The 13,174-nt window shown below is 43.3% G+C and overlaps 1 protein-coding gene across 4 annotated transcripts in view; it reads left to right on the top strand.

Moving 5' to 3' along the window:
* The window catches only part of CTNND2 (catenin delta 2), an 886,119-nt gene that overhangs the window by 841,271 nt on the left and 31,674 nt on the right, over nt 1-13,174 (top strand). For all 4 annotated transcript variants that reach the window (XM_064479567.1, XM_064479565.1, XM_064479566.1 and 1 more), the window contains one exon: nt 3,704-3,788. In XM_064479567.1, coding sequence (XP_064335637.1) covers nt 3,704-3,788 — 85 coding nt within the window. The remainder of the gene's footprint in view (nt 1-3,703; nt 3,789-13,174) is intronic.

Genomic DNA, 13,174 nt, shown 5'->3' with positions numbered 1-13,174 from the left:
CTAAGAAAATACCCACAATATTTTTAACAGAACTAGAACAAATAATACTTAAATTTATGTGGAGCTACAAAAAGATCCCCAAAGCCCAAGCTATCTTGAGAATAAAGGACAAAGCTGGAGGTATTACACACCCTGTCATCAGGCTATACTACAAAGTTACAGTAATCAAAACAGTATGGTACTGACGCAAAAAGACACATAGATCAATGGAACAGAATAGAGAGACTAAAAATAAACCCACGCACGTATGGGCAATTGATCTACGACAAGAGAGGCAAGAATATATAATGGGGGAAAGACAGCCTCTTCCATAAATGGTGTTCGGAAAACTAACTGGACAGCTATGTGCTAAAGACTCAAACTGGACTACTTTTTCATGCCATATACAAAACTAAGCTCAAAATTCATTAAAGATCTAAATGCAAGACCAGAAACCTAAAACTACTAGCAGAAAACACAGGCAGAACACTCTTTGTTTGTAAGTTGTAGCAATATTTAGGGGTTGTATCTTCTCAAGCAAAGGAAACTAAAGCAAAAATAAACAAATGGGACCTAATTAAACCTAAAAGCCTTTACACAGCAAAGGAAACTACAGACAAAATGAAAAGGCAACCTACTGAATGGAAGAAAATATTTGTAAATGATATGACCAATAAGGGATTTATATCCAAAATATATAAACAGCTCATACAACTCAATATCAAAAAAAAAAAAAAAAACTCAACCCAATTAAAAACTAGGCATAGGACCTGAATAGGCATTTTTCCAAAGAAGCCATACAGATGGCCAACAGACACGTGAAAAGATGCTCAACATCATTAATCATCAGGGAAATGCAAATCAAAACCACAGTGAGATATCACCTCACACCTGTCAGAATGGCTATTATCAAGAGGACAAGAAATAACAAGTGTCAGCAAGGATATGGGGAAAAAAGGAGCCTTCATGCACTGTTGGTGCAGTCACTATGGAAAACAGTATGGAGGTTCCTCAAAAAATTAAAAGTAGAACTACCATACAACCCAGTAATTCCAGTTCTGGATATTTTTCAAAGAAAGCAAAAACACTAATTAGAAAAGATGTATGCACTTCAGTGTTCATTGCAGCATTATTTACAGTAGGAAATACATGGAAACACCCTAAGTGCTCATCAATAGATGAATGGATAATGAGGATGTGGTATATATATATAAAAGAATATTACTTGCCCATAAAAATAATTAAAAAACCCTGCCATTTGCAACAGTATGGATGGATGTAGAAGATATGCTAAGTGAAATGTCAGAGATAGACAGATACCATATGATTTCACTTAGATGCAGAATCTAAAAAACAAAACAGAAGAACAAACATAAAAAAACCAGAAAGAGACTCATAGATACAGGGAACAAAAAGGATGTTGCCAGAGGAGAGATGGATGTGGGGATGAGCTGAATAGGTGAGGGAGGTTAAGAGATAGAAAAGTCCAGTTGCAAAATAAACTAATCATAGGGTTGAAATGTACAGCATGTGCAATAGAGTCAATAATATTGTAATAACTGTATAGTGACAGACGGAACTAGAGTTATTGTTGTGATCATGTTATAATATATACAAACATCAGATCAGCAGGAACTCACGTAGTGCTGTAGCTCAATTATAATTCAATTTTTAAAAAGGATAAAGTTTGCCTCTATCTGTATCCATGAAATGACCTAAAATTCTCTGTCTCTAAGTCAAAAGAATTTAATATTACATTTCGACCATGATACCAGCATAAATGTGAAATCATGTAGCAACCGACATTTTAGTAAAAGAGAATTTGTATGTTACTTGAATATAGCTTGTCTCTCATAGAGAAAAAAGTTTTTGAAATTTACAAGAATGCTTAATTTTTTTCTTTTAAAAGTATGTGATACAACTAACAGGTTTTCAAACACAGCCCAAATTGAATTCCAAGTCAGCAATAATAATACTGACTGTTACTGTTTCCAGTAAGTAAATGGATGAAGAAACCTTAAATGTAGTTGATCTACATTGCAAATGTGAAGACCCAGGAAATTAGCAGTCATTTCATTGACTATGTAGTAGCATCCCATAATTTCATTACAAAATTCATGTTCTCACATATCCATTTACTCTGGATCTCAAATCCAATGTCAGCCTGATCCCATCTAACCATCTGCTCACTTTCCATTTCAAAGACCATTTTATGTCAAAAACATTTTTGACCTCAGTTCCGATATTCTGTTCAAGGAATCTATGAGTCACTGCACCGTGGGTCAGTTTCAGAGGTGGACTTCACATTGGAGTCCTCATGAATGGTTATGTCCTGCCCCGAGTCACCACATAGACCAGGAGTCAGCAAACTGCAACCCACAGGCCAGATTCCACCCATTCTTGGAAATAACGTTGGAATGGAAAACACAGCCACCCATCCATTTATGTATTATTTATGACTCCTCCAGTCCTGCAATGGCAGAGTTGAGTAGCTGTGACCAAGGCCATATGGCCCACAAACCCAAGAGTATTTATTATCTGACCCTTTATAGAAAAAGTGTGCCAGCCCTTGAGATAGGCCAAAGTCACCAGCAGGCCCTGGAGTTGTGCAGTTGGAACCAGCACACTGAAACAAAGGCTTTGTAGATAGTTAATATTTCCCCTCACCACGAGTCAAAATGACTTCCAAAAATTTGATCGAATTAAACTGGCACAGATTTATTGACCTGGTGTCTGTTTTGTGATGCAGCTTGGCACTAACCAACTAAAAGATACTTACTTATAGTTTCATGGGGATTTCAAAGCCATGCCTAGGAAAAAAAAAAAAAAGATAAACACTAGTCCAAAGGTTTATGTGACTCTTTAGTTTGTCACTATGTCCCAGAGTACAGAACTTTAATTGTTTGAAGGGTTTTATTTATAGATGCTCGTCAATGCGCATTCCTCTGTGTGAATGTGAGAGGCACGTGTGCGGTGTGTGTGCATATCAGCCTTCCCGGCCATCTCTTGTGCTTGGGCATGGAGAGCAGCTCCCTGCAATGCCTCAGGCCCCTGGAGCCAACACTGCACACACTCCCGTGCTTCATTTGAGGATGTGAACAGCTTAAATAAACAACACTGCCATCAAAACCCCCAAATCTGGCCCTTCCTGGTCATTGGTTGTTTTTCTCTTCTTTCTGTTCTGTTTTGTAGTCAAACACTAAATCTGCATTCTGACTCAATGCCATGCTCTTGGGTTTGCACTTTGAAAATTCTTTGCCAAATTGTAATGCATTCCTGTCTCTCACCCTCGTGGGGCTGGGGGTGGGGAGTGTGAGAATGAGGCTGGAGACTGGTTACAACCATCCCCTGCTCTGTCCAGGCTGGACAAAGGAAAAGAGCCAGAAAAGCCAAGAGGCTTTTATTTGTTTTATACTGGCTGTTTCCTGACAAGTCAGGGTCAATTTGAAGCCCAGCTGTCCCACTCACCATCTTGCGTGTCTTGTCTTTTTTTTAATTTTATTTTGTTTTATTTTACTAATTCTTTTTTTTTTTTTGAAGTGTAGTCGATTTACCATGTTAGTTTCAGGTGTACAGCAAAGCAATTCAAGTTATGCACATACATATGTGTGTGTGTGTGTGTGTATATATATATATATATACACACATGTTTTCAGATTATTTTCCATTATAGCTCATTACAGGAAATTGAATACAGTTCCCTGTCCTGTCTTGTCTTTATCAGACACTCTCCAAAGGTGGTCAAGGCCGCATCTCAGGTCCTAAACAGCATGTGGCAGTACCGAGATCTGAGAAGTCTCTACAAAAAGGTAAGGTTTGCTCTACCTTCTTGGTTTGTGAGTGACATACAGGCTCTGAGCCCAAAGATCCAGCATTTGGTCCCAACAAGTTGTGTCATAGATATGAAAGGCACTCACCCAATAGTCTGAGTAATTGAAACCCAACTGAAATAAAAGAACAAATGAAGAAGCAGAAGAAAAGGGTCACTAAGCACCCCGTGTATATAAGCTCAGATCCGTGAACTTTCCAGATTGGACAGACCTGTAATCACAGTCTCACCCCACAGAAAATCAGCCTGTCCTTCTGAGCTCTGTTGTATAACAGACTGGAAATTAATGAGCAGAGGGATTTTGCACACACGAGAAAAGCATCAACAAGAGTCAATAAATAATTGAAGTAATTGTGGACATGAGACGCAAAATAAATATAAAAAGCAGCTCAGGAGGTCGAGAGATATTACAGCCCAGAAGCACTGGGAGAGACCCGACGGCCTGACCTGTGTCCCCAGCCCGAGACCCTGACTTAGTTACCGCCCAGGGTGAAGGGCCGATGCCCCTAATGATGCCGTGGATCACAGCAAGAGGCCAGGCATTGGTCCAGTAGACTCTCCCGAGGCAGGGAGGAATTTACATCATATGTTTCAAAGGAGACTTCATCCCCAAAATGATTTAAAAGTAAAACCTTAAGAGAAAAAGGTCACATCTAGAAATTTTAATTCTACACTTCATTTCTAAATGCTGCTAAAAAGGATGTGTAACTTTTCTTTCTTGGATGGGAGGGGAGAGTTCTTTAATATTGTCTCTCAGAGGTTGTCCTTTTGTTGTTCCCAGATCAGCAACTGTGAGTCGTTTACACAACGGGTGATCCCAGGAGAGATCTAAGATAACATCTAGGGGCAGAGAACATCACTGGTGGGCAGAGAGACCAGCTTAGGCACCACTCTCCGTAGGGATTCAGAAAGCCCCTCAGAAAGGGCTTCCATCAACAACCGCCCAGAGCACCTCCTTGCAGCCCCTGGCTGCCTGCTCGGAGGAGCGGGAGCTAAAGTCATTCTGCCTTCATCTCCAGCCAGCCAGTCTTGGGATGGGGAGGTGGGGCCACAGCAGGAGGCTCACATCCGAGGGGGTGAGATCCACCTCGCCAGAGGGAACAATTGTCTTTTTCTAAGCCAGTGGGAAACAGTAAATATTCCACTACGTTATAGTCTGTTTCTCGATTTCCCCAAGCCTCCCTGTTTCCCTTAAGCATTCATTACTTTGCACTTTAGCTTATAAAGTTCAGCCCACGTATTTCCCTTTTGAGATTTTCCTATTCCTAGGGGGAAGTATGTGTAAGCTGAAAAACTGCAAAACTAAGGGTTAGAGGAGTACTGTGGATGGGTGAGATCCTTTCCTAAGTATCTTGCAGGTTAAAATAAGCCCTTGATCTAAGACGGTTTGAGTTCCAATCTGTTTTGCTTGAAGTGCCTATCCCAGCATCCCTACTTAGTCCCTCCTTGGACTCCTCCAGGAGCCAAATGAATTCTCTCCCAGGACGGGCTCCTTCAGCTAAACAGGCAGCCAGACATGACAAACATGCTATAAATTAGAAAGGAGCTGTTCGTTCTGAATCAGCGGCTCCAGAAGCCCGATGAAATATTACGGCCTCAAATAAACGCCACTTTCCCTCGGACGCGGAGCATTCCTTTGCTGAAATACGCCTTCTCGTACGTCTGTGCATTGAAGGGAAACTGCTTTGAGAGACTTTACGAGTTATTTGTTGAATAGTAGTTTTCCATCTTCATTTTTTTTCTGTGTTGATAGTGGTGTACAGAAAGTGTAATTGTCTATTTCCATGAAAAAAAAAGAATGTGTTGACAGAAATTTAATGGAGCTAAAAACTCAAGAGCTAACAAGGATTTAAAATGTGTTTCATGTGAGGAGATTCAAGAAAGACGGGCTGGAGAAACTAAGGGCGATGTTTTTAGTTGACCCCTGATTTTAAAAAATTGAGGAAGAGCTGTTCTGAGTAATTTCCAAATTATGCAGTTATGAAATGAAATGAGGACCTTTATGCTCAGTATAAGTGCTGCTAATAGCAAAGCTCAAAATTCACAAAAGCCTTTCTTTTTGAAAAGTCTTCTGGTGGGAAAACCAAATTCATTCATCCTTATGAATTGCTTCCCATCAGTGGGGCAATAGATTTCTATCTTTTAATTATCCATGCTTCAAATCTGTGTATTGAACACCTAGAAAAAGAAGGGTTTCAAAGAAAACATGAGACATGGAGCAGCTACTGTGGATAAAAATGAAATATGGACCAGTTATTGGCAACTACCTGAGGTTCAGAGTCATATACGACAGATTTACTGGATAAATTAAGAGAAGGAAAATTATAGAGCAAAATCTTGAAGAATCTACAGAGTTTGCATGAATTAGGAGGTGAGAGGAAAGGGCATTATAAATAAGAGGAAAAACACGAGCTAGAGAGATGGAAATTGAAATAAAAATGGCATCTCTATCTATGGGACAGAATTAGAGGTCCATCTGTCACTGGCTTATTTCCTCCTAGGACCCAAGCGCAGAGGCAAGAATCACATTTCATCAATTCGACTACTTTATTATACTTAGAGAGAGATGCACTTAATACACCAGAATATTCTTCTGGCTGGGTGTGTGGACCAAATAACAAAATTATGTTGGATTCCTGATGCATTTTGAGCCAAAACACGTTTGTGTTATCCAAACCTTCAACTTCAGTAAGGCCTGGCTTCTGATTTTTCTCCCCTAAGGGAAAATAAACAATTGCAGAAGAATGTTATCTCACGCAGGCTAAATAATGCATCACTTTTTTTTTTTTAACCAATCTTTAAGTTTAAATAACCACAAAGAGAACTTTAAAGTTTCTTTATCATCTGTATTTTTGCAGAGGATGTTTTCTTTAAAGGAAAAGAAGATGAGCCTTGGGAACAAACTTGATAAAGGGATAAATGAAAGTAGGAGACAACAATTCTTGACTTTTTTGAACCTTGGTACTTTATAAAAATGAGGTCACGGACACAATGGAGTGATGATGTTTGACTATGGTAGGGACTGTCGGGACAACTGGTTTTGGAAGGCAGGAGACAAGTTTGTTGGGGGGATGCAGAATTATAAGATTACAGAAATCATTGCTCACAAACACTTATATAATACCTGAGTCATACGTTCATCTCCAAGAGAGAGTTATTTTGGTTGGGACACCGGCTAAACCACTCTAACAGGGAGACTCAAAACTATGGAGGCTCAAGCTAAACCAGTATCTCTTTCCCTCGTGGAACCGTACCTGGTTAGGCTTGTGGTCCAGGGTCAGCAGGTGACCCTGGGGCACGTCTTGTTGCTCTGCCTTGTGCTACAGTGTTGTCCTTGCCTGTGTGGACAAAGCTCCCTGGCTCTTCCTCTGTCACACCAGCCCAGAAGAAGAGAGAGAGGAAAAGTGAGGGCAAGTGATGTTTTTTGAAGCAAGTGATGCAAAAGGTACCAAAGTCCTGTTCCCCTTCCCAGGACCAAGAACTCAGGCATATGCCACACTCAGCTACCCAGCTGCGAGGGAGGATAGGAAAAGTGGGTAGCCACGATCCCTGCTAAAATGTGTGACAGGAGGAAGGAAGTTGTCTTACTGAAAGAAGAAAGGTGATACCAGCTCCGGTAGTCATTTCCTTCGGTTCAAATATCTTAACTGTCATTGCAGTCACTCCCTCATGGGGCACATCATTGCACTGTAGGGTGGCTGTGACTTGTCAGACCTTCTTACTTACATTAAACAAAGAGCTCCTTATCTGCAACTTCGGCCCTCCAGCCCCATTCTGAGATGTCTAATTTCTCTTCTCTGTGACAGCCTTGCTGTTTTCGAAGTCAGCTAGCATGTCTCCACAAGGTCATCCCTCCTCAGCTGTGGGCACAGCAACATTTATTATTATTATAACTCAAGCTCAGTTGTAATATTAACATTTCCACCACCTTCACCATTGCTGTCATATTTTTCCACATGCGTGCAAATTTGTCAACCTCTCTCCAGTAATGTAGCACCCCAAAATGAATATAGTCTTCCAAGTTTATTTGAAGGAGAAGAAGGAGGGTGAGGCTGAACGTCCCTGGGCCTGGGCACTCAACTTAAATCATGGAGCATGGGAGCAGATGAGTTCCCGCGTCGCTCATCATCCTATTTGGTGACGCACAAAGAGCATCTGACTTAGACTCAAACGGCCAGAGGGTGAAGGCACAGCCCTGCCACTTACCAGCAGCATGACCTTGGACAAGTCACTTGAGCCTCTCTGCCCCTGGGTGTAGCAGTTGACTTTGGCAGCCCTGGGGCCCAGTCCTTGGAGGGACAGGGGCAGATCTTTGATTCCCCAGGCCTCACAGGCAGAGCTCAGAGATCCGCTGGGGTCGTTTTGTGTCCAGATGTCTGAACCAGATGAGCAGGTTCCTGACATAGAGTCTCCAGAAAAGCGAGTCACCTCCTCAGTGGTCTGCAGTGGGTCTTCGTGATGCCTTCCTTCTGCTCTGTGTAGCAGAGTCTGCAACTTTCCTCAGCCCTTGCATCAGAGAACTTCCACATCTTCTCATGGAGACTGCGGGCATCTCTCCATCAGTCCCACCCCACCCCTTGGTTTCCTCACCAGTGAGGTCAACGCCGTACACCTGCCTCACTGGGTTGCTCTTGATCTCGAATGGGTCATCAGTCATCCAAGAGCTTTGTCAACCGGAGACTCATATACCAATGGGAGTTACTGCTGTTAATTCTAGAGCAGTTTTCATGCTGTTTGGCTACAAGTGCTCCTTGCCACCCTGTCCACAGGCAGCAGGACATCTGGATCCTAAGTTTCCACTTTGTTATCATTATCATCGTTGTCCACCTCCACCTACATTTTCACAGTTCCCTTTCTTCTTGGTTTCTCCACCCTGTCATCTTCCAGCTGCTTGATACCTAATCTAGTGCCCCCTTCCCCCAGTCTTTCTGCTAAGCATCTGTGCCTGTCAGCACCATCAGCAATGTGTACAGAGCCCTGGAGAGAACACTTTTGCAGGGCAGGTTTTGGGTAAACCAAACTACGAACATAGGGCTTTGTAGGAAGGCCGTTAGTGACAATGAAAGCCGTCATGGTTTTAGAAGTGGTCTGAATGCTTTTATTCCATTTTGGTGCAGAATTTGTGTATGTGATAGGTCGAGGATGCAGAAGACATGCTCACTGGGTTGAGGATCATGGAGAAGTCTAGCGATGGAATAAGAAGATGTGAGGTCAGGCTATGGCTTAGTAAATACGTCATGTTCCTCCAATAAGAAGCCTGTTGTGTATCATGTATGTTTATAATCTGAAAATGTTGTGGTAAGACAGCATCTCTCACAAAATTAGTCTTCTCCTGGTTCCCGTGACATCACATCCCCTGGGTCACCTCAGGGTCTCTGGTTGCTCCTTCTCTATCCTTTGTGGGCTGGTCTTCCTGTTCGCTCCCTAAATGTTGCTGTCCCACAAGGTCCCGTGTCCAGATCTTTCTCATCTCACACACCGCCTCTTCCGGGGTGTCTGTAACTCTTCCCTGGGTGCAGTTACCAGCCACACGTGGTGGTCGCCCGAATCTCTCTCTCTAGCCCCAACCTCTCTTCATTATCTAGCCACTAGTTAGGTAACCAACTCAGATGCCCATAGCACCTCACGTGGGCCCACTTTTCCTGGATTTGGCTCCTCCTCCTGCACTCTCTGATCAGTGACCAGCACAGCCCTCTGCCTGTCACCCAAGCCAGTCCCCAGGGACCACCCCCAGCTCTTTCCTCTCCTTCATATTATCGGCATCCAACTCACCAGAAAACCCCAGACTCCTGCCTCCCTCCACTTCTTTCCATGGTCACGGCCTTGAGCAGCTGCCTCCATCTTCTGGATTTTGCCACAGACCCTAACTGGGCCCTGTACCTGCGGGCTTCCTCCTCTCCTGTCCTTTTGCCAAAGGGCAGCCAGGGTGAGCTTTCTAAAAAGCAAATCTGATTAAATGATTCCTTGGAGCTACACCTCTCAATGACTCGTGTTGCCCTCCAGAAGGAACCCAAACGTCTTAGCACAGCCCATGAGACCTTTCAGAAGCAGCCTCAGCCTTGCTGTTTCATCCGTCTCTGCCTGCACTCAGCCACCATCTGTACCTAACTTCTGTATTCCCTGCTTGCCTTTCTTCCCTCCCTCCCTCCCTTCCACCCCTTGAAGCCTTTCCACACATCCGTACTCCACCACCACCCCACCCTCCACCCACCTGCCTCCCTGAACATTTTATTAATATCACCTCCCCTGAAATTCTCCTTTCTGACCTCCTTCCCAGGTCTGAATCAAGGTCATTCCTTATGAATTAGAAATAATTGTAGGGCAGTTTGGTTTAGATGAGTAAAAATTTCAAATTCAAATTTTCAAAGAATGGCTTTTAAGTATCATAAATAGCTTGAACCAACAGCTAAACTTTTTGCAGCATAGTGGTGCTGTAATATTTAATAACTAGATAAGATTATTTTTACTCATATAGAAAACTTTTTCTTTTTTGGTTCAGATATTAACTGGGAGAAGATTTGTATAACAGACTTACATTCCATGTCACTTCTCCCTAGAGATTGCAATGAGACTTGCCTCCAACTCTAGCACAATGAATAAGGACTTCTAATGAACAGGATTCTGAGTGAGGGGAAACCGTAAGTGTATATTGTGCAAAATGAACAAATGCTCCCCGAAAGAGACTGGGTGATGACGTGCAAGAAAGAGAAATGAAGTCAATGAAATCAGTTAAATAAAGCATATCTGTATCTCTGGCAAAAATAATGGAGATGGTTTAACATTTTTAAAAATTACAGTTCGTAGTTCCTTTGATTTCTCTGCTTGGCAAACTTCTAAATTCCCCTCGTGGCTACCAGTTTCTATGAGGGCTTTCAATGCAGCTTAATGGCAAGGCAAATTGAAGTGGATCTCAGTCCCAGCCAGCGCAGATCACTGCTGGTCTTCATGAGACCTTAGTTCCAAGATCACTTCAAGTGGAGCTTCCTAAACACAAATTCCGTAACGGGCTTTGGTGTTAAAATTTGCGTGGCTGTTTGGCTTTCACGTTATTTGCAGAGCAGTGACTTACAGCGTGAGCGTGTTTATCACTCCGGCTTGTTGGAACAAGATTTAGCACATGATTCTTAGGCTTTGAATCAAAATCTTCCTTCAATTCTAGTTAAATAATTCTACGTTAATGTTTAATTATTAGAAACGCAAATAAGATCTTCATGTTTGCTCTCACATTGGGGAAAAATAACTTCTTACTAAAGAATGACAACCAGTGTGTCTGAACGTTGCTCTGGCTGGTGATTAATTCCTACATGGCCATGGTTGGCCCCTCGATCAAGGTGCCAGCTGGGAGGTCCCCTGCCAACTCCCATGACATCTGCCTTACATAGGACACATTCCGAGGCTCCCAGGGAACATGCCAGCTCAGGACAGCAGCTTTTGGTCCTTCCCCAGCTCCCACCTACACCTTTGGACAAGTGCTAGTCTCTGGGTCTCAATGGCTTAGCAGGTGAGGCCCCTCTGCCCTGGCCCTTAGGAACTCCAGGCCACTCTTGAAGGTTCTGAGAAAAGCCACAAAAGCAACCTGGAGTCATCCCAGGCCATCCTGTGTGACACTGAGGAAACCCTTCTCAGGGTGATGGCTCTACAGGACATGGTGGAGCATCAGGCACAAGGAATCTGCTCCGTCCTCCGAGGCACAGACACATCCTGAGATGGAGTGGGAGAAGTAGCAGGAAGCCTCAGGGTGTCACGGTGGGTGCCTCTGAGCACTGGGTACTGGGAGAAGGTGATGGTAACTGAGGGGACGCCACCTCCGTCCTTCTGCTCCTTGGCTTCTCCACGGGCTGGAGAAGAGACCCCTGTCAGGTTACCCTGGAAAGGGACAGGCAGTTCCGACATTGTTTCAGGAGGAGACAATGTTTCCAGTGTTTAGCTTATAAAACTGAGGCGCCTCGCTTTGCTTTAAGTATTTCAAAGGGCTTCAGAGACAACACATCTACTCAGCCACTGTGTGTGTGAATGAAAAGCCTCCGTTCATAAATGCAGCGATTAAACCAAAGACACATCAAATGTCAGAATCAAGCCGTTGACAATCACCAGGGTTAGAAACTGGACTCATTCTCCCCGACTAACGTTCATGGCCCCGTGTCTGCAGTTGTGCTCCCGCAGTGCCACCCCCTGCGTGAAACACCCAGATCTGCCACAGTGAGCTTGTGCCTCAAAGAATGTCAAAGCCCGTGGGCTTGAACCTGGGGAAGGTCATGTTTCCCTGGATAGAGCTGTTGTATTCACTATTGCCATGTGGATTCGAGAAGCAAAACATAAAACTAATCTTTAAATGTCCTTCCTTTTACTGTCGGGAAGACAGACTCTCAGGCTGCGGGACCATTCAGCCAGTGAGTAATGAGCGTTGCTGGGGGCGGAGCCCTGCCCTTCATGGCCTGAATCCCGCAGGACTCTCTTCTCTGATGGCCATTGTAGTCATTGCATCGTCTCTGGCCAGCATCACACTCACGAAACAAGAAATCAATAAGTAATTATGGATAGGTAAGAGATGCCTGCAGATTTCCTCAAATGTCCAATCCACAGTGGGTAAGAGGATGGACACAGCCCTCGTGCTGTCTTTTACTGTGTCCGGGAGACTGGCTCTGTCCTGGAGGAGAGGAGCCAGTAGTCCTGACCCCTTGACCTGAAGTCCTGCTCACTCACCTGCTGGACACTTGAAAAATCAACACTGGACCACAGTGAGAACTAGAACAGTATTCTGAAATATTGTTGAGGAAACAAACATATAACAGGGTCAAAGTTCAAAATCTTGATCTTTAAGCTTTGCAGCAAGAAGGGCAAGAAGTATTTTAATACTTGCTTTAGCATGTTGCCATTTTGAGAATTAATAGATTACTTTACTTGGCAAGTATCTAAGAGGGTGATGGAAAAGCAGTAAATCCTCTGTAGAAATAAATTAAGTGACTGAATGGAGAGCTGTTGTTTTATCAAGGAGATTGCTTACCAGGAATGAATTCATTGTTCTGCTGTGCCAGAAAATTCTTCGCCAAGAGATGACTGGAAGGATGTGCAGACTTTGGGCCAAACTCTTAAAAAACCCAAGTCCAGTGCCCTCGAGACTTAGAATTGTAGCAACTTGAGTTCTTTCTTTTCTAAATCAGTGGATGTCAAGCTGGGGTAGGAAACAAAAAGGCTGAGGTTAAACTCAGCTATGATACTGTCTCCTCCATAAATCTGGGTGTTTGCACGTTGATTTTAGTATCGACAAATCAGCTCTTCCTTTATGAGGTCTCGACCTCTCCAAGACGACTCTCAGGCACTCATCATGTGATATCTGTCCAAAAACAAAGACACAAATGAGAACAG

Source organism: Camelus dromedarius, chromosome 3 (genome assembly GCF_036321535.1).
Source record: "Camelus dromedarius isolate mCamDro1 chromosome 3, mCamDro1.pat, whole genome shotgun sequence".
Lineage (NCBI taxonomy): Eukaryota > Metazoa > Chordata > Mammalia > Artiodactyla > Camelidae > Camelus > Camelus dromedarius.
The sequence above is the reverse complement of the archived record's forward strand: the minus strand, read 5'-3'. Positions and strand labels throughout refer to the sequence as shown.